This window comes from Sinocyclocheilus rhinocerous, unplaced genomic scaffold (genome assembly GCF_001515625.1).
Source record: "Sinocyclocheilus rhinocerous isolate Xijiao unplaced genomic scaffold, SAMN03320098_v1.1 scaffold1103, whole genome shotgun sequence".
Classification (NCBI taxonomy): domain Eukaryota; kingdom Metazoa; phylum Chordata; class Actinopteri; order Cypriniformes; family Cyprinidae; genus Sinocyclocheilus; species Sinocyclocheilus rhinocerous.
This window is the reverse complement of record NW_015641443.1, coordinates 136,778-158,761: the sequence shown is the minus strand read 5'-3', so window position 1 is coordinate 158,761 and position 21,984 is coordinate 136,778. Positions and strand designations below refer to the sequence as shown.

General features: G+C 35.6%; 2 protein-coding genes across 4 annotated transcripts in view; one reads left to right on the top strand and one right to left on the bottom strand.

The window, feature by feature from the left end:
• Positions 1 to 9,228: 9,228 nt before the first annotated feature.
• Positions 9,229 to 14,657, bottom strand: sec22c (SEC22 homolog C, vesicle trafficking protein). 2 transcript variants are annotated; one of them, XM_016571580.1, is made up of 7 exons: positions 14,490 to 14,657; positions 13,114 to 13,325; positions 11,883 to 12,064; positions 11,571 to 11,750; positions 11,360 to 11,478; positions 9,793 to 9,858; positions 9,229 to 9,622 (listed from the first exon to the last, which is right to left on the bottom strand). In XM_016571580.1, exons 2-7 carry the CDS (start codon positions 13,293 to 13,295, stop codon positions 9,422 to 9,424), a joined length of 930 nt encoding a protein of 309 aa, XP_016427066.1. In that variant the 5' UTR covers positions 13,296 to 13,325; positions 14,490 to 14,657; the 3' UTR covers positions 9,229 to 9,421. The 2 variants fall into 2 exon arrangements, with proteins under 2 accessions (XP_016427066.1, XP_016427067.1); XM_016571581.1 differs by having other exon boundaries at positions 11,901 to 12,064.
• Positions 14,658 to 15,212: 555 nt separating this feature from the next.
• LOC107754948 (NK-tumor recognition protein-like) overlaps positions 15,213 to 21,984 on the top strand; it is a 16,642-nt gene continuing 9,870 nt past the window's right edge. Inside the window, exons 1-5 of one of the 2 annotated variants that reach the window (XM_016571594.1) lie at positions 15,213 to 15,299; positions 17,165 to 17,241; positions 18,320 to 18,394; positions 21,176 to 21,283; positions 21,420 to 21,464. In XM_016571594.1, coding sequence (XP_016427080.1) covers positions 17,184 to 17,241; positions 18,320 to 18,394; positions 21,176 to 21,283; positions 21,420 to 21,464 — 286 coding nt within the window. In that variant the 5' untranslated portion in view covers positions 15,213 to 15,299; positions 17,165 to 17,183. Of the gene's footprint in view, positions 15,300 to 17,164; positions 17,242 to 18,319; positions 18,395 to 21,175; positions 21,284 to 21,419; positions 21,465 to 21,749; positions 21,778 to 21,984 lie in introns of those variants that run through there. The other variant, XM_016571595.1, reaches the window with a different exon arrangement.

The window sequence follows — 21,984 nt, the reverse complement described above, 5'->3', positions numbered from 1 at the left end:
AGTCTGTAACGGGTACATTTACTTGATCAAAAATACAGTAAAAAAGTAATACTGTGAAACATTATTACAATTAAAATAACTCTATACTATTTTAATATTTTTTTTTAATATAATTTATTTTATAATTTATTGCAATTAATATAATTGCATTCTGTGATGCAAAGCTGAATTTTTAGCATCATTACTCCAGTCTTCAGTGTTACATTATCCTTCAGAAATCATTCTAATATGCTGATTAGTTGCTCAATAAATATTTCTTAATATTATCAATATTGAACAAAGCTGTGCTGCTTAATATTTTTGTAAAAACAAAAAGAAACATTTTTTCAGGATACTTTGATGAATCTAATGTTTAAATGAACAGTACTGCATCCTTTTCTGAATGAAAGTATTCATTTGTTTTAAAAAAAAAATCGTACGTTTTATTTTAACATTTAACTGTTTTTTTACATTTTATTTTGCACTTAACTATTAATTTTCTATTTCATTAAAGATAATGAAATTGTCATAATTTACTCAACCTCATGTTGTTCAAACAAGTATGCCTTTCTTATTTTCTAAAGGAGACATTTGGCAGAATGACCGTGCTCATTCACTTTCTTTGCACAAAAGGAGACAATAAAGTATGTCTTTTGTACAGTATTCAACACAAAAAGAAAGTCATACTGGTCTGGAATGACATGAAGTTGAGTAAATGATGACAGAAGTTTCATTTTTGGCTGAACTATCCCCTTAATGTTATGTTTGAAATGATTAATATTCAGTAAATCACTGTCTTTCAAACAGAACCAGGTGCTAAAACCATGTAAACCAGCTTTATTAAATAATATATCATCTATGCAAAAACACATACAATACCAACAACCTGATTACATATTGTTTTGTTTAATCTGATATTCACAATGCTGCCAAAGATCTGTCTCAGTTAACAGTGTTTCCATCTCATATTTGAAACAGAACAAAAGGTCTCTGGAGTGTCTCATTTTTACTGAGAGTACAATGATTTATCAGGACAGAGATTATTGTAAAAAAGGATGGAGATGGTACAGTACCGGACACGGTTCCTGTGGTTCTTTTGTTTGCTGTGCGGGCTCCCAACTCGAATCATAAGGCCTGTATAACAGCATTTGACAAAGAGTCACCAAGCATTGTTGGAAAGCGATTATTAGAAGCATATTTGGTGAAAATCCTACTCTGTTCAACACTAGTCCAGCTGAGAGCCGTGTCAAGTGCGTTTCCAGTACAAATGCATTATACATGGACGAGTCAGGTGTGGAAACTGTATTGACAGACATTCGGATACACAATGTAACCTATGAAAAATCCATTTCCTTTTTTAGATTGGTGCATATGTGCCTGAATGAACTTTGTTCACAAGTTTGATTGTAATCTATATGTATGTGTGTCATGGCGGAGAAAGAGGTCACAAATAACATCCTCATATTCTGAATTTGTACATCAAACCGTTGATGACAACTTTAACATAGTCAAAGTTTAAACAAAATAGTTTTCTCATATTGAATAAACTGTTGTAGGGGTGCAGCACAAAGCAATTTATAGTGCATTGCAAGCAAAAAAAAAAAAAGAGAAATTCTCCTTGCATGAATCCACTATCTCAGTAAACTTCCCATTAATCCTCTGATTAATGATTCATGTCCGATAATAAAGATATGCTTCTTTTACTTTCGACATCTGCGTTTATCATTCAGAAAGAATGTTAACAGATGCTGTTAATCACAAATTTGTTAAGACATTGTGAAGGGTCTAAGTAAACGTTTAACTTTAAGAGGAAAAAGCAAGGCATGACTACAGAAAGACTACAAATTTGAATTTCTTCAGAATTTCTGAGAAAAACAAGTTCCTTATTATACAGCAGTTAAGGGCTGTTTACACTGAGTACTATAACTATAACAGTTTAAGGGATAGTTCACCCAAAAATGAAAATTCTGTCATTAATTACTTAACCACATGTTGTTCCAAACCCGTAAGACCTTTGTTCATCTTCGGAACACGAATAAAGATATTTAGAATGAAATCCGAGAGCTTTCTGACCCTGCATATGCATGTTCGTTCCTTTGCATGTAAAGAACGTTATCATGGTACACTCGATAATGTCGGATGATATGTACACTAATATACATTTATCCTTAACGTTATCTTTGTGTCACTGTCGTCGTGGTTGTAGTAAGAGAGCACGAGGAAGGAGTAAACGTATGGATACTTTAATGTACATCAACACACTAAGACCATTCAATATAACATTAATCCGAGACAAAGAACATCCAGAAACTGAAGGCTTATATGCAACCCCAAACAAAGGGAACTAATGGGGTGATTAATACAACACAGGGGATCTGAATGAACGATGATTAACTAAATGAGAACAGGAACTGAACCAAATAAGGGCAGACAGGAACTAAACAGAAATAAACAATGAAAACTAAACATAACCCTGACATTACTCCCCCCTCCCGGGGGCGGGCGCCCTGGAGGCTGGTGCAGAGCAAGAACAGGGCGGAGACAAGGGAAGCCTCCAGGGCGGGTCAGGAGGCCATGGCGGAGCAGGCAGATCAGGTTGTCATGGCGGAGCTGGTAGCTCAGGAGGCCATGGTGGATCAGGGACTTTTTTGGGGGGAAATTAGGAATTCTGGGGGGCGCTCTGGAGGAGCGGGGCTGGCTAGCACAGGGGGCTCAGGAGACGAAGGATGGCTGGATGGGACCAGCGGAGGCGAAGGAGACTCAGGAAACAAAGGAGAGTTTTCTGGAGCAGACTCAGGCGAGAGGTTAGGAGCCGAGAACTCTGGGAGTAGCGCCATATCCAGGAGCGCTGAGAGGCACGCTGGAGTGGACTCTAGAGGGAGTGCTGGTGCCTCTTTTTCTGGGCTGAGGGCTGGAATGGATCTTGGACAGGCTCGGGAAAGCCGGGGTGGAACGGAGGGAGCGGGCTCATTGGAGCGGTATGTGGAGGGTGCTGGTTAATGGTGAACTGGAGTGCCAACATGCCTCCGGATAGGGACTGAACAGTTATCATAATTTACTTCAAAGAAATTAGAGCAATTTAAATTGAGAACAAAATTAATAAAAAGTCTGCTACGGGTCTATAACAATCGTCTGGAGACAAGAATCGGAATAAATTATCATCCAGTCCCATCCGGAAGCATGGATTAAGCATATGATCACTCCAGCTCACCAGATGGAAGACACTCAGGAACTCCTCCACATATCGCTCCAAAGGCCTTCCATCCTGCTGGATTTTTAGAAGAACATCCTCAGCCCAGTCCATCCTTTTCGTTGGTCCTGTCTTCTGTCATGGGTTGCCAGGGGAAAGGAGCTCGGAGTACAAAGGAGGCAGATAGTCAAAAGAACAGAGTCTTTAATTAATCGTCATGGGAACGTAGGAGAAAACAACCTCTTTACACGACGGAGACAGGACAAAAAAACTGAGGAAAGGCAGGGCTATAAATACTAAATCAAACAATGGACTAATAGGATGACTAACGAACACAGGTGGAAACTAATGAACTAATCAAGCAACATAGGAAAACTAGGTCAAGGCAGGGAGAACAGAAACACAGAACATAAACGTGACAGTCACAACTGAAGTATAATTTAGATTTTATTCTGTGCATTAGTGGTGTGGATTTTTAATTACATCATTATGCCAGTAGGTGGCGACAAATGACTGTCTTTATAAGCAAGTCATTCCAAATACGCAATGCAAAGCAAGTACTTATTCAAAATAACTACCTTCTCGGAGAGTATGCGATTTTCGACGCAGCTATTGCCTAATTTGCTCAAACGATTCATTCAAAAACACAAGGAAACAAGTGAGTAACTCAATTGACTCGATTCATTCAAAAACCCTGATTCAGGAACAAAACAACTGAGTAATTGAATCATTCATTCAATTACGAGACAAATCCACTCACAATGTTGCGTCTTAAATATATGTTATTCAGTATTACCAGAAGCAATATCGCAGTTGTGATCTTATGCTCTGTAGACACCTCACTTTTCTCAGGAAATAAAAGATGATGGCTATGCTTGCAAATCGAACTGGTGAGTGCCAGCAGGAGAAGCAGAACTCTGTGACTGATCCTCTCTTGCTCGCTTAACACAAAAATTAAATGGATCAGTGCAATAGAGTGATCTGGGTCAAACCTCTGCTCTAATCTGTTGGACCGAAGGTGACTATATATACTGCCAAGATTTCGGTGCAGTGTTGCCAAGCAAGAGACAGCAACACTGGGTGCGTAATGCCGGTGTTGTGCCCATTTTCGACCCCTGCCAAATTATTACCCCCTCTCGTTGAAATTGCTACCTGATTGCCTAATCCTAACCCCACCCTTAATAATAACCCCTCCCCCACACCTACCCCTCAACCTACCAATGCTAGGGGGTAGTAATCTGGCGGGGGTCAGAATTGGGCACAACACCAGTCTTGCTTTTTTTCCAGCATTATATACTCTGTGACCTACACCATTGACCTTGATCAGCATTGCTGCTCTGATACGCAGCATTACTCACAAGACCTTCCAAAACTGTATACACAATAATAAAATTGTAAACCATATCCCTAGAGAATAGACCAACAGTGGCGATTAAAGGTCATAAAGTTAATATTAGACACCTACAAGTCCCAGATCTCAACTTAACAGTAAAAGAGCTGAAGAATTGGAACATGAAACATCATTATCATATAAACAATAGCAGTTCTTATTTACACACAACAGGCCATATTTCAGTTGAAGACACAAAAAAAGTTTATTTTAATCAGTATGGCAATACTAGGTGAACATAGGCAGAGTGTGTGTAAGGCTGGCCACAGCGAGTTGGGGCAAAAATGCCACTAAATTGGACAAAAATGCCCCTGCACAAACAAATTAAATCTATTACGACTGTTGCTAACAAAATGAAAATGAATAGAAAGTGTCGATTGCGGCATTAAATTAAGATCTGCTGGTGTTGCACCGTATTTCATTTTAGGCGTTTTTACAGTGTTTCGCATTATAACCAACCACACACAATTCTTTTGATCTTAGGAATGCAATGGCCAATCAGATGCGTTCAGATGAGTCATTGCTGAAACTCATCAGTTTTGAGTGCGCACTGCGCTCGCTGACTGAATTCCGGTGTTGTGCCGAACATGGATCGTCTGCCGAAAACTGATTGGCGCTTGTAATCACTTTTTGGCAAGTGTAAAACTGCATTTTATATTTCAACAGGTAAAAAGGACTGCATGAGCTAAATGACTTGATTGCATTCGAGGGTTATATTTGACAGATTATAGCTCATGCAGTCATTTTTACCTGTTAAAATACCTTTAAATGGCCAATAAAACCCATAAAATGCAGTTTTACACTTGCCAAAAAGTGATTACACACGGCAATCAGTTCTCGGCAGACGATCCATGTTCGGCACGACACCGGACGCGCAGATGTATGTACAATGCAAGTAAGAGATTAATTTCACAGTGTAGACAGCTAGTGATTATAACGATAGTGTTTTTTTTTTTTTGTTTGTTTTTTTGAGAGTGCTTAAACTCGCGATAGATCAAAGTGAGTTATAATGTCACTTTCTGTATAATAATTTATTCGCTGTTTGAATAACCTTGGAAAGGAAACGTTTTATAATTACCAATTTCTAATGTTTTTTTATTAAATTGTAATTACGTTAAATACAAATTCTGTCCCATTAAACATATTTTATTAGCCTACATGACACCCATGTCTGGTTCTTGCCTAAAAAGACGGGTTTATGATGTTTGTACTTAATAGATTTGGCTGCGTTTAGCCGTACCCTGGAGTTGGTCCACCCTCCGCCTATGTAGGTGAACCAAAGGAAGATCTGAACTCTCAATTAAATGCAAAACTAAACCTTTTTTTTTTTTAACTAAACCTGTATGTAATAACTAAACCTGTATGTAACTTCCGTTGACAATCATAAAATGTACCTTCGGCCTACAATAAACTAGTTATATACTGCCACCCAATGTTCTGATACATATAGTACAACCTTACAAACACCATCTGATATAAGACACGTGAACCATTATAAAAATGACTACACAAACAAATTAAATAGAACCTTTGTGGTCGTAAGAAAGCCTTCAAATGTAAGCTGAGAATACTAAAACATATGGTCTACACTGTAATTGTAGAACTATTGCTTGAGAAAATATATCAAATAACTGGTTCTTCCTAATGCAGTTTATTTTTATTTACTAAAGCTATTACCACGATTGCTTTGAAACCTATTAAACATGTGCAAAGTCTCTATAATTTACTGAGAATTCTGTCAATTTTGATGAAGTGAAATAGCACTTACATTTGAATTAGAAAGTATAGAAGTATAGAAAACTACAGTATACAGAAAAACTAAAAGGCTTGAATTTAAAAGCGTTGAGCCATTTAGAACATCCGTTGAATCATTCATCATTTTGCACTGATTCAACTTTAGTTATAGGCTCCAAAGCCAAAATATGTTTTCATGAGACTTTCTAACAAATTGTTTCACTTTTCAGCTTAATCCACAAAGTGGTATAAAATTTGAGTCAACATGAGTTTGAAACCTCTCAGGATATTCGGGCTTATTATCAAAACCATTTTTGAGTCAGCTACTGTAGGTTCTTATTCTTATCTATTAGGGAAAAAATATAAACATACACAGCTTCAAACAGGAAAAATGATGAAGCAAATCTTTTAGCCCAACAGTCAAATAAGACAAACACACAGTCCTTATGTTCAGCTGTTGATTTATTAAATGTCTGAATCTGTTTTAGCAACAAACAAGTTGCAACAAGGGAATAATATCGAAGTTTGTTTCCACCTCAGGATAAAATGTATTAAATAAAAAAAAAATTTGAGTTTTTATCTCACAATACTGACCTATTTTTCTTGGAATTCTGACTTTTTTCCTCATATTTTCCAGCATTGCGAGCTTAATTCATAATTCTGAGAAACAAGTGTCAATTGTGAGATGTAAAGTTACAGTTACCTTTTTTTATTTTCTATTCCGTGGCAGAAACAAAAAAACAATTCTGCGTTCATATCTTGCAAATTCGACTCTTTTATAGAATTTCTCAGTATTCTTAGAGATTTCTAAGAATATTCTGAGATTAATTTTATTTAAATTCAATCTGAAGTCAGAATTGTTAGATTAAAAAGTCACAATTAACTTTTCTTTTTCTTTTGTGGCAGAAACAGGCTTCCACAGAATAGTGCTCACATTACTGCTCACTATTTTAAAGTCTCTTACTTGGTTGCTGGAGGTTCATTGGTTGAAGTTAAAGGAGCAGTTCAACTCCAGTGAAACAAAACCAATTCAAATTTCTATCTGAAAAAAAAAACTGTCCATCCATTAAGCAGAATCACTTGTTAAAGACAAAATTGCCATAGTCCTTGATTAAAAAACTTTTAAATGCATGCATCATCTGAATCAAATGTAGGTTGATGTAAGACAATATTGGTTTCAAGCTTTCATTATTACTAAGCAGTATGTAAGTAATAACCTCCAGCACCAATTACAGTTCACTGACACAGGCTTTAAAAAACATGGGTCACAAATGCAAGAGATAAAATTCATCTAAATACAGGTTCGCTCATTTGTATAACTAAACATTTAATCTGATCTACAACATGAAAAACTATTATTATAAAAAATACATATCTCATAAGATTCGACAAACACAGTACTCCGTGTATTACATGAGGAGTGAGTAAATATGTATAAGTTTAAAAGGCTAAGGGCACCACTGTGACCTCAGCAACCCTCGTTAAAATTGTATAAGAAACCATGATTACAAATGTTGCTTTATTTTGTCAAGCTATCCTGGGAAGAAAGCCTAGAAATCAGTCAATAGAAACAGAGCCCTTACATTACTATTATTACAATTAGTATTCAATTTACTGCACATTGGCTGCTATTTTCAATGCTTTAAGATGATAATACATACATTCTCACGCCTGTTTAACTATATCTGTAATCATATCGTGTAATAAGGATTTGTCATGAACATACTGTAGCTTTACCACAGCACTAAATGATATCCTAGACAAAAACTTTACATGCAAGCTGCTGCTACAACACAGCAAACAGACATTTTTGCCAACTCTGCACCAACCATTTAGAAGCACAGCTTGCTTGTAAAAATTCAGGAATTTCGCCGTAGTTCACATTTATATCTATGCTTATTACTTGCCTAAAAACTATTTCAGATTAACTTAAATGGATTTTTCCATGCTGACTGCTTGAAGTGCATGACATTTGCAAAAAAAACGAAATGCAGCATAAGTATAACGAAATGCAATGTGTCAGTATAACATGACAATGCTTCCTTATTATTTTAAACATTGAACTGATGAAAGATTAACGTAAACAAACTGAACTTAATCTAAACAAAATGTCTAGTGGTTTTTGTCTATTTCATGAAGAATAATAGAGAAAATAAATTACATTAATATGTAAACCAAGCTGTGTAAATTGTCATTAATGTATGCTGACAAAAAATATCCGTTTTTTGTTAAGAAAATATATGTGGACATCAACAAATGCAATTTCCTGCAATTCTTTAGCACCTCTACATCTTACCCATTTGATAAATGAATGTTGTATTATGATAATTTGTTGAAATTATTTCTGATTTATAGTCTTTGGGATGAGTATTATGGAAAGATAGGCTAGACAAAATTATCTTGTGTGGAAAAAAATGGCATAAGACTAGTTAAAATACCTGAATGTGCTTTGTATACAAATTATAGTACTAATATAATACAAAAAAAAATTAATGCATTGTGGAGTAGCCCATTACTAACTAACCAACACTGCCCAAAATAAAACTAAAAGATCATGTTCAAAAGAACTGAAATAGTCACTGACTAAATCTCCCTCATAACCTAAAATGCCTGATATTGAAACATGACCATGAATCACCTGAAGTTAATACCATTTCTACCCACTTCAGTCATTTACATGGAATATATGTGCATTTATAGCTTTATAACAATTAAACCGACACAAAAACCCCTCATACAGAAAAGTAAACAAAGGTTACCGTTTTAAATTAGCTTAAACAACAAGTATTCTTATTTTGCAGCAAATAAATAAAATAAAATAAACTTAAAATAAACTTTTAAACCAACAAAATGCTTACTTCATGTCTGTTGATCAATTTCTCCATATTACATTCACAATATGTCATTAAAAACTTGATTTCTGATATGCATCAATGGAATTGAAGACCCCTGTAGAAAAACCATTGCACTCACTATCCATGTGAGATAAAATAATCACTTGATCATAACATTAGATTAAAGCAAAAGCTAAAGCAAAAACCAATGTCAGTTTTCGTGAGCCATCACATCCAAGCCTCGTCCATTTTTTGGTCTCTCACCCTACTGTTGTCCACAGCCAGCTGAAGTCCTCATACTCCACAGTCCATGTTTCTGTCCAGCAGTTTGCGGTGGAGGGTGAGCAGCGTGGAGAGGCAGGCCACGGACATGTGGAAGGCCAGCTGCCAGATGTTCCTCAGACCAAAGAGAAAAGCATTGCATAAGATGATGATAGTCAGGAGAGTAAAGGATTTCAGCTTCTTCTGGCAGGTATGGAACAAGTACAGATGACACTGTGTGGGAAGAAGTGGAATGTACAAAACATGGTGACATACATTTTTAAGTAAATATAATGGGCGATATATTGTGTCACTAAAAATTATTGAGGTCATATACATATATTGCGCGATAAGTCGATATATTGATTATTGCGACAGGCCTACAGAGTAGTAATACAATTTACCTGGCAAACACAGCAGAGAAATGCCAAAAGAAACGCCACCACATTCCACAAACCATCATAATCATCCTGTAAAAAAAAGTGTCATATTCTGAAGTCCTCATACTCCACAGTCCATGTTCCTGTCCAGCAGTTTGCGGTGGAGGGTGAGCAGCGTGGAGAGGCAGGCCACGGACATGTGGAAGGCCAGCTGCCAGATGTTCCTCAGACCAAAGAGAAAAGCATTGCATAAGATGATGATAGTCAGGAGAGTAAAGGATTTCAGCTTCTTCTGGCAGGTATGGAACAAGTACAGATGACACTGTAAAAGAAAAGAGATAAAGATCTGAGCTTAAACGGTGTACTGTATTTGATGGTGCTATAAATGAAAACGTTAAATATTGCAAGTGCATCATTGTTGATGCCACATACAGAGTAGTAGGCCTGTCACGATAACAACTTTTTGTTGTGCGATATATTGCCCCTAGAAATAATGCGGCTAAGCGATATTATTGTATTTAATCACCTACTTAATTATAATCAAATTAATTACACCACATTCCACAAACCATCATAATCATCCTGTAAAAAAAAGTGTCATATTATAATTAAGACATTTAATCACCTACTTAATTATAATCAAATTAATTACACCACATTCCACAAACCATCATAATCATCCTGTAAAAAAAAGTGTCATATTATAATTAAGACATTTAATCACCTACTTAATTATAATCAAATTAATTACACCACATTCCACAAACCATCATAATCATCCTGTAAAAAAAAGTGTCATATTATAATTAAGACATTTAATCACCTACTTAATTATAATCAAATTAATTACACCACATTCCACAAACCATCATAATCATCCTGTAAAAAAAAGTGTCATATTATAATTAAGACATTTAATCACCTACTTAATTATAATCAAATTAATTACACCACATTCCACAAACCATCATAATCATCCTGTAAAAAAAAGTGTCATATTATAATTAAGACATTTAATCACCTACTTAATTATAATCAAATTAATTACACCACATTCCACAAACCATCATAATCATCCTGTAAAAATGGTCATATCATAAATTAAAATTAAAAATCATATTAAATAATACTCTTGCAGAAATATACTGCTAAGGATAAATGAGTACAATAAATGATCAATTAAAAAAATAAATATTTGCATATTCAGAGAAATATACAAATATCATTATCAATAATGACTTTATGGTATGTCTGCCTGACTCTGTACCATACTGAGCATCAGCTGATAAAATATATTTTTAGTATTGGCAAATACTGGATATTTTATTTAACTGGTCTTTAAAAAACAGCAATATGTTAACGACTATTAAAAGTAATCTTTAGCTAAATTTTTCATAATGTACATTATAATGTTATGATGACTTCATTTACTTGTGGTATTTAAAAAGCTTTTTCTTTCTTTTTTTTTGGTATTTAAGTTTTATTTAATTAGACAAAATAGTATAGAATTTAAATTTTGGCCATTAATCATTTATCACCCATAACATCCCTAATCAAGATCATTCTGTCCCAAATTAACATCTTGTGATACCTGGAAGGTGTATTCAATGAGATGGACACCACGTATAAGGTTGAGGGCAGCACACAAGATGTTAAGAATCAGTGAGAGGATCCCTGGTGCTGAGACTGGTTCCAATCTCTGACTTTGACCTTCAAAATCAACAAGGATCAATAAGTCAAAATATATGTCCAACTTAAGATGCAGCCCTTATGAATGAACTGTATTCTTTACTAGAGCACACCTGATGCTGCTGTTTGTTCTACATGCCCATTGGCTGCTCCATTGGTGAGTGCCACGTCCTCCATGGTGAGAACCTGAGGGGGGCTGGTCCTGAGGTCTTCCCGAACCTCGGCCAGGGTGACCTCCAGAGATGGACCCCCTTTCTGGTTATAATGCTGCTGAAGTTTTTGAATGGCACTATCTGAAATAAAACCATCAGACAAACTCATGATCAGCTTATTAGTTCAAGGACTTTGCCTGTTCATGGATTAAGTACAGTATAAATGACATGACATACAGTTTTAATAACTCATCTAATGTTTAATCCAATCACTTCTATCTGTCATCCTACCAAACTCCAGAAATGGATACGGCCTGCTTGCCAGGGCCACTGCAGAGTTGTCAAAGCATGCTGTGAATTCCCAGCGCAAGTCTTCCAAGAAGCAGAAGGCCGAGGCAGCAGGGAGACTGCATGCACATACGGTCATGTAGGACACACCCTCGGATGAGAGGAAGCTGCAACACAGAGAGACCAATTAGTTAACAAATGATTTCACAGGGCGGCCACCAATTTCCTTGGCTTATCTTGGACTCTGGAACGCAGGTAAACAAGACCAGGGACATTCTTATCGTTCTTGTATCATTCTGATATGGCAAGACTTAATTTTATTCTCATGCATCTCATGATTTCAAAAGTTGTCAAAGGTTATATCTGTAAATATTATTTAACTGACCTGGGCTAAAATGAACAGTGGATGGTTGTATTTTTATTATCTAACATTAACCAAAGATTAATAAATACTGTAACAAAAGTATTGATCACTGATAGTTAATTCTTACTCTTTAAAAAGTAAACAAATTAATACAAAATGTAATAAAATTAATTAAAAATTGACTTTTTAAAAAGAAATCCATAAATACAATCATAAAAATAAAAGTTCCATAAGGTTTTGCATTTTTCATGCAATGCTATAGAAGAACAATTTTTGGTTCCCCAAGAACCTTTTAGTGAATAGTTCTTAAAATAACCTTTTTTTTTATATATATATCCATGGAACCATTGAACAAATGATCTTTATAGTGGAAAAATGTTCGTTAGATTATTAAAATTTTCTTCACGTTAAGGAAAAATGGATCTTTAAAGAACTGTTTACTGAAAGGTTCTTTGGGGCACCAAAAATGGTTCTTCTGTGGTATCACTGTGAAAACCCACTTTTGGAATCTTTCATTTTAAGAATGCATGAATGGATATTAAAGCTTCTTCATGGAACCATCGATGCCAATAAGGAACCTTTATTTTTAAAAGTGTATGGACGACTTGTGTCTAAAAAAAAATCTGATTTCAGGAATTTAAGCATAAGCCCTTTGATTTTTAAGATTTTAATATCATGAGAAATAGCAGTAATTTAGCATACTAATTTATTAAAAACAATCAAACAATACTCAAGGGTTGCTCAAGGACACAAGACTTCCTGTATCACACAGGTTTGAACCTGAAGACTTTTGGCTTCCTGCCCAGATCTTTAATTACCAAGAGACATTATTGTCCACAATAGTGCACTTACTGAATGTTGAGCTCATGGCCCTTGACTGTCCCTCTCTCTGGTAATGAACTCAGGGATTTTGAGATCACTTTCAGCTGTTGCTTTCTCTCCTGAAGTTCCTTGTTATGCAGGAAATCAGTGGAGGCGGAGAGAGGGAGTCCATCCCTGACCCGGACCACAAAGGCAAACAGGATCAGTGACATGCTCCTCGTGGGTCTCTATGAGAACACATCCTAAACACAAAACACAAAGAACATACTGATGATTATTATGAAATAGCAATTACAGCACTTGTTATAAAGCATGGCTGACAAAAAGGATGGAGAAAAGGGATGCTATTTTCAAAAGTATAGCTGCAGCTGTGGATGCAGTCTAAACTAGAAGTAAACATATAATGCAACATTAAAATGTTGTAAATGTTGTATTAGTAATAAACATTACTAATACAACACTTACTAAAACATTCATTATTAAAAACAAAGGTTGTATCTGTAAATATCGTTTAATTGATCTGGGCTCACGTGAACTAACAACAAACAGTTGTATTTTTTATTAACTAATGTTAACAATTATGGGCCCAGTTTCACAGACAGGGCTTAGCCTAAGCCATGATTAGGCCATAGTTCAATTAGGACATTTAAGTAATTTTGATAAACGTGCCTTAGAAAAAAAAAAACATTACTGGTGTGCATCTTGAGACAAAACAAAGGCACTGATATGATTTAAGATCAGTCAGTGCAAGTTTCTTTCATTTGAAACAGCTCAGACTTACATTTTAGTCTAGGACTAGGCTTAAGCCTTGTCTGTGAAACTGGGGGATGAATTATTAAATAGTGTAGATTATTAAATAACGTAATAGACCTTATTAAGGGTTACCGCTTAATTTGACCTATTTTCTCTTCTACACTACTTAAAAGAAAACAAATGTCATAGACAAAATTCTAAATGTCTAAAAAAAAATTATAAATTTGTTAATCCAAGCTTGTTACTGGTAGTGACAAGTTTGGATGTCTGTGCAATCTAAAGACCAATAGTACTACCTTCTATATTACAATATATGCATATTACAAATAGATATAGCATATTACAGTGCTATTCAGCATGTTTCATTGAAAATAAATTTGCTTAGCAAACCGAATATCCACGACTGCAAACTATTTTAAACGCAAAGATGTTGCATTAATTTTAAAGAGTTTTAATAGTAAAAAAAAAAAAAAGATTCCACCACTGGGTTGATAATGTACGATATTCTAACCACTGGTTCCAATTACATTGATCACATTTGCAAAGTTTGGATATAATGTATCATTAAATGTGGACTGGATTTCATCTGTCTGTTATTTCAGTGGTTCAAATCATTCTGCTAGCAGGTGCAGATGCGCTTTACCATCCCTTACCTTACAACAGCTCAATACATTTACGCTGAGTATGTGAAACAGTGAATTTGAAATGCGCAGGAGTATAACAACTATGTCTCAAAAATGTCTCAAGATAATTATTGCAGAGTTATTTATGACTTGATATTACGAGGCAACCAGGCTTTTTGTTTGTCTCTGTGAATTATGGGAAACAAGAGCGTCAACAGCAGCCGTTACTTCAAAATAAAAGTCCTTACGTTGAGTTTCAAGATGTCAAATGCTGGTTTATTCTCATCTGTTCAATTTACAGACAGAATAGACATAAAATGAATAATAATTATTAAAATAATTACAGATAAAAACTCAAACATTCTTTACATTCGTCAAGAAATATAGCATGAATAATATTAACTTATATAAATCATTTTCGATATTCCCAGGGCAGTAGGATCAAGCATTTTTGTCATTTGTAATGCTGATGGTTTCCGACAGTCGGCGGCTGTGCAGCATCTCAGAATACAAATTAGATAAACAGCGTTGCCATGTCATCTTTTTATAAGCGGTTTATACAACAAAAAAAAACTAATCTCGTGCGTTGCGATTTTTAGGATTATTTACAGAATACAGTCAAATTGGGGAGGAAAGATAGGTGGTGATATTTATGAAAATTATTACATTTTCCATAGTTCATACACAATTATCCCGCTACCCTTTCACCGCACCCCGCAAACAAAACTAGCTTGCTCGATTCTCATGAGTGATCTGGCAACACGGTAGGTGCTACGGCGGATAGCAGAGAGAGCGGGTTTAGTTAGTTAAAAGCTTTTTGCCCTTTAACAATCTACACAGGTAAGTCTAATGCAATAAAACGATACGTTTGTATCAGTACACGAATAGGTCTATATCTGAGTCATACGAAATTTTTTTATTTAATAAATGGCCCGTGAAGATTCCTTTCCGGGTTCCTATAAAACGTTGCGTTACCAGCCAAGTTAGCTTTAATGATAAACAATGTTAGCCAGCCAGCAACCAGACGACTTTTGGCCCAAAACATTTAATCGCAGTATTTACAGTTATTAGTATTTTTTAATAATCTTAAGTAGAAATTGTTTTTTGTTTGACTTCAGTCGCGAGGTGTTGTTAGCTACCCGTGCATCTGTTTAGCAATTGGCTAACAGTCTAAACGAACACCTCATTTTGCTTCTCTGTGGTTCAACAGTGGTTCAGTTTAAGTTCATTAATTGAAATCACAATCATACTTCATGTGATCTTTCGTATGAGGGGGCGTGCTTTTGATTTTAGGCTCGGCACATTTATTTGAACCAGTGCATTACTGCTACAGTCATATTGGAGTAAATGAATGTGGTATTGTGTTTATATATTATGTCGTGCAATTAGAAATCGAAAGTATGCCTGGTCTACATTGTCTAACCTGTCTGGATTATAACTGCAGATATTGTCTGTAGATGTAATGAGTGCTCTAACCCCGTGTAAGGCTGTTGAGCATTAAGTCTATGCTCATTGAAAATAATTATGCAACCCATGGATTTAAATCTGCAGAAGTCATGATGTAACTGAACGCTGTTGAATATCCATGAATGCATTAGCAGATGTTTTGTTATGAACATACAATACTGCAATAAGTGAACTTGAAGAGAATTGATTTAAAGTTGTCAGGTTAACTTATAATCAATCTTAAAATTTCACTTAAAAAGCAAGCTATTCCAGTTCTTTTGGAACTGGGAGTGTCTCTCTTGTATTCAAAAGTGTTTTCCAGATCTAACACGTGGAAATGTCCTCTTTCTCCTCCTGTGACATTCACTCTGACATTTGCCATTTCCCCAAGCAGACAGCCTGTGTTAGCAATCAGAGGACTGATAAACAGTTATTTTGATATGGGAAAGCAGCTTTTTGGGTGAACTGTTCCTTTAAAGTTTACCCTTTTTCAATGCATGTTATTGATTTTATTATGAGCGATTCATCCTTGCATATGTGTTGTTGTTTTTTTTGACCCTGCAATGCCTAATCAAAATGTTGCTACAGATTTCTCTTGTGACGTATACAGTACAGGACTTCTCCAGTCATTTAGTCTGCTTAATCGCTGCCCTTGCAAGCTCTTGTTCATCTGCCTCCATTTTTGAGTGCAACGCCCACATCTCAAAATCCAATCAACAACTGATGCATATCCACCCCCCCAATACTATTTTTATTAGTAAAAATAGTATTTTATACTATTTTTTTAGTATAAAAAATATTTTTTACTATACATGCTTAGTTCTTGTTTCGTTTGTTTGGACCCTTACTAAACTATGTTTGGAGCTCCTCCCCAAATGAAAGCTCAACTGTCTCTAAACACAGCCCAAAGATAGCACACATCTGGTTTAACCAGCATTCCTAGTTTAGGATGACAGCACACATCACAGCAACAATGTCTCATTCATCACACTAGGATGGTGTCCAACAGCAGACCCAGTGACAGACAGAGCACTGCTCAAAAAAGGGGGTGGACGTTGAGGTTGGAGGGGCATGCATAGAGATTTGCATTTCATTGGTTAAGCGAAACACCAATCTCAGTGTCTGTTCACTTTCTGTTCATATGACCTGGAGAGAAACAGTATCTTGGAAGATATCTGAAATGGAATGTATTTCTTTCTGGTGTTGGTGATTTGGGAATACAGGATCTAACATTTTTTTGCTGTGATTTTACACTACAGGAAGCCCACTCTTTACAAAATGGGGGTGAAAGATCGCCCTCAGTGCTATTTTGATGTGGAAGTCAACAGGGAACCAGGTAAGATGTGACAGTGATTTTTATTGGGTTGTTCTGAAATAGTCTTGTGTAAAGGTCAAACTGTTAAAAGTAGAAGTTTTGATAGAAAAATGCTTCAAATGTTTGCTTTTAGATTACTATTTATGTATGTTTGGCTTTCTATGGTTTTCAAAATCACTTTTCCAACTACAAAAATCATGTTTAGTAATGCAAAAAGTAGTCTATAAAAGGGGGTCAGATGGGTGATCTTTATCGTAGTAGCATGTGGTATAATCTGAAATGATCAAGTTTTGAAGTTTTAATAAAAGGTAAATATTTAAGCCAGTTGTAAACATCTAATAGCGAAAGTGAAACATTATATTTGTATGTTTTGTAAAGCACTTTGGTAATGGCAGTTCAAATACCTGTGCCAGTGTGTGAGAAGCTGTTGTGGCAGTGCACACCATGACCTGCAGGGCTCTTTTAATGAACCACAGATGTAGTGTGCACTAAATAACGTCTGGGTTTCACCTCAGTCTACCACTAATTATGTGTTTTTAAGAGAGACGTCTGCGTCATAAAACCAAGACCTCTTATTTAGTGATTTTACACCCATTATTTTACAAAGCAAATGTTTTAACACCCTGTTTATATTCATTTTATCGCTTATAAATGAAATAGATAAGACTAGCTTCATGTACTATGCAAAAACACACTTAAATTTGAATGCTTTTGTATTTGAATATGAAGGAGCTGTTGTCGTTTGCCACGCTGAAGTCAGCCTGAAAGTTATAACCTATAAGTTGAATTACAAAAGTCACACTAATCTAATAATGGCTTTCTTTAAGCAAGCTTAAAACTTACACACAAAACATACAGGTGGCTTTAGGTACAATGCAAAAGCACACCTAAATTTGAATGCGCCTGTATTTGAATATGAAGCAGTGTTGACGTTTGCCGCACTGAGGTTAATCTGAAAGTTACAGCTCTTTAGTTGAATTGCCATAGTCACACTAATCTAATAATGACTCTTTATCAGCAAGCTTAAAACTTATAGAGGACATAAGAGGTGTAAGATTTCTGATCCATGAGTATAATGATTTCTTTTGCTTTCTTCCAGTTGGACGAATTGTCTTTCAACTGTTCTCCGATATTTGTCCCAAGACAAGCAAAAATTTTCTTTGCCTGTGCACTGGTACGTACAGAGTCAACCTTGAATCTTTCAGAGGTTTTATCTAAAATAAACTATAAAAACCTGATATAGGTTTTTAAATTGCTCTTTTATACTATTTCACCTTGTTAATCGCAATGAAAATAGCCAAGGAAGCTGGCATGGCATTAAAGCGCCAACCAACCTTTATATAATACCCATTCATGTCCACTTATACAAGCATAAGCTTATAGAGTAATAGCATAAAAATAAACCTAGAGGTGACTAAATCCTGGCTGTATAACGACAAGTGCAGGTGTTTTGCTGACAGCACTTATGTTTTGTAAAGCACTTTGGTAATGGCAGTTCAAATACCTGTGCCAGTGTGTGAGAAGCTGTTGTGGCAGTGCACACCATGACCTGCAGGGCTCTTTTAATGAACCACAGATGTAGTGTGCACTAAATAACGTCTGGGTTTCACCTCAGTCTACCACTAATTATGTGTTTTTAAGAGAGACGTCTGCGTCATAAAACCAAGACCTCTTATTTAGTGATTTTACACCCATTATTTTACAAAGCAAATGTTTTAACACCCTGTTTATATTCATTTTATCGCTTATAAATGAAATAGATAAGACTAGCTTCATGTACTATGCAAAAACACACTTAAATTTGAATGCTTTTGTATTTGAATATGAAGGAGCTGTTGTCGTTTGCCACGCTGAAGTCAGCCTGAAAGTTATAACCTATAAGTTGAATTACAAAAGTCACACTAATCTAATAATGGCTTTCTTTAAGCAAGCTTAAAACTTACACACAAAACATACAGGTGGCTTTAGGTACAATGCAAAAGCACACCTAAATTTGAATGCGCCTGTATTTGAATATGAAGCAGTGTTGACGTTTGCCGCACTGAGGTTAATCTGAAAGTTACAGCTCTTTAGTTGAATTGCCATAGTCACACTAATCTAATAATGACTCTTTATCAGCAAGCTTAAAACTTATAGAGGACATAAGAGGTGTAAGATTTCTGATCCATGAGTATAATGATTTCTTTTGCTTTCTTCCAGTTGGACGAATTGTCTTTCAACTGTTCTCCGATATTTGTCCCAAGACAAGCAAAAATTTTCTTTGCCTGTGCACTGGTACGTACAGAGTCAACCTTGAATCTTTCAGAGGTTTTATCTAAAATAAACTATAAAAACCTGATATAGGTTTTTAAATTGCTCTTTTATACTATTTCACCTTGTTAATCGCAATGAAAATAGCCAAGGAAGCTGGCATGGCATTAAAGCGCCAACCAACCTTTATATAATACCCATTCATGTCCACTTATACAAGCATAAGCTTATAGAGTAATAGCATAAAAATAAACCTAGAGGTGACTAAATCCTGGCTGTATAACGACAAGTGCAGGTGTTTTGCTGACAGCACTGAAGAATGAACCAAAGCTGTATTTACAGCCTGTTCCTAGAAGACAAAAGCTGCATTAGTCTGCATTGAGAAGGTTTGGTCATAAATTACAGTTAGTAATGCTTTGGGTCAATGCGGGGATCTTTTTTTCTCACCAGCTGAGATTGAAATGAGAGACACATGCCTTCAGCTGACTGTTGTATCGAATATATACCAATCCCCAGGGCACACACACCATCACCCACCCGTATTCATTTCAGTTTTATTGGCATCTCTTCCATGCTGATCAGATAGGATTAACCTTTTGCTGTCTGTGTAACTGTAGACTTCAGGACTCAGTCCAGGGGGGTATTCCAAAAAGCAGGTTATGTGACATACCCGGGTATGTTTGAGGATAAGCGAGCAGATAACCTCAGCTTTCGGTTCCAAAATCGGAGGTAACTTTCAGGGTATGCAAGTAACCATAGCAACTTGCTCTCTGAAGATACTATTGTATCTAACTAATATGGTTACTATATTTTATTGGCATATCAGTTATCTGTATAAATTATAAAACACTATTATGACAAGGTAATGTTTAATTTACTATATTATATATATTTATTACATTTTATATTATCATCTCACACATGGATCGGCATTTTCTATATAAGGTAATATATTATTCTAATATGGTTATATTTATTTTATTGGCATATTTAACAGTTATCTCTATAAATTATAAAACACTATGACAAGGTAATGTTTATTATATTTATTTATTACATTTTATATTATCATCTCACACATGGATCGACATTTTTTATAATGTATTTCTATAATAAAAATACATATCTGATATGACTTAATATATAATTAGCATCAAGCAAACAATATAATTCTTATTCTCAAGGATTAAGGAGTAAACGGAAAAAAAGAAAAATGATTGCACAACCATCAATTAGGTGGCGATATGCACTAAGCATGTAAATGACCATTGAACAAAAGAAGAAGAAAGAAACAGAATGGCGCGCTTTTTCTTAGTGTCCGTTTCCATAGCGACTCACTCATCGATTCGTCGCTCTGTTGAGAATGTCTTGAGTCTTAATCAGGAACATACTCTGTGTTGAATGAACTTACTCCCGGACGCGTTTTAGGAACCACTTACCTCGAGTAAGCAAGGTTTGGGGTTAATCAACCGAGAGTTCAGGGTTTAACAGATGGTAAGTTAACCGTGCTTTCTGGAATACACCCCAGTAGTTCAATTCAGTATACAGTTCTTTACAGTATACAGTTCTTTACAGTATTAGTATCTACATGTTTAACAGCTTTGTCTGTGAAATCTTGTTTTTTGGTTTGGTTTATGGCTGGTACATACTAGGTCTGTTATATACAAGTAATCATAAACGGTATGTTTCTTTGGTTTACTTGCAGGCGAGAAAAGCAGTGGCAAAACTACAGGAAAAAAATTATGCTATAAAGGCTCAACTTTCCATCGAGTGGTAAAGAACTTCATGATCCAGGGGGGTGATTTCACTGAGGGTATGTGCAGTTGTACTCATTGATTCGGATATGTGGAGATAGAAATATCTGTGGTGCCTTAGCCTAAGCGTTTATGCCTTTACTTGTTATATTCAATTGCCTGTTCTTGTGACTGAATGTGCTTTTGTTTGCTCAGGCAATGGAAGAGGAGGAGAATCTATATATGGTGGTTTCTTTGAAGGTAAGCCATTTTTAGATACATTTTGTTCTTTATAAAGCACTCAGCAACCTTAATTTGAGTGTTTAAACAACTTTTGCATGACTTTTGAATGGGCATCTCAGTTCTGTGCATGAATTACCAGTCATTGTTTTTATCTCGCCATAGCTGTGAATCTTGACTCTTGTTTTATTCCTGTGATCTTATAATGATCTTCTATTTGAGTCAGCATGGAGAATAAGGGCTATTTATTTATTTAAAGGTCCAGTCTTCTTGCCTAAAATTTTCAACATATTCTTTTATTTATAGAGATTGTGGTCTTTTGCAAAATGAGAAGGTAAGAGATGTACACAGTGCAGTAACACAATGTAGACTAAACTAGGGCTCTGCAATTAATCGCATGCGATTGTCATGCGCATCTCGTCAGTAAAACCGGTTCCGTGATTGGTAGTAAATCGCCATCACCTGCTTTCAGATGGAGCGGCACTTTTAAACACAGAGCCATAGTTCACTGACAAGCTAGGCAATATCGCGTTCATAATCG

Excerpts from the sequence above, each read along its gene's own strand:
- sec22c (XM_016571580.1), bottom strand. The coding sequence starts at position 13,295 with ATGTCACTGATCCTGTTTGCCTTTGTGGTCCGGGTCAGGGATGGACTC. Across the intron at positions 11,479-11,570 it reads AGAACAAACAGCAGCATCAG|GTCAAAGTCAGAGATTGGAA; the intron begins GTGTGCTCTAGT and ends TTGATTTTGAAG. Across the intron at positions 9,623-9,792 it reads TTCTCTGCTGTGTTTGCCAG|TGTCATCTGTACTTGTTCCA; the intron begins GTAAATTGTATT and ends CTTCCCACACAG.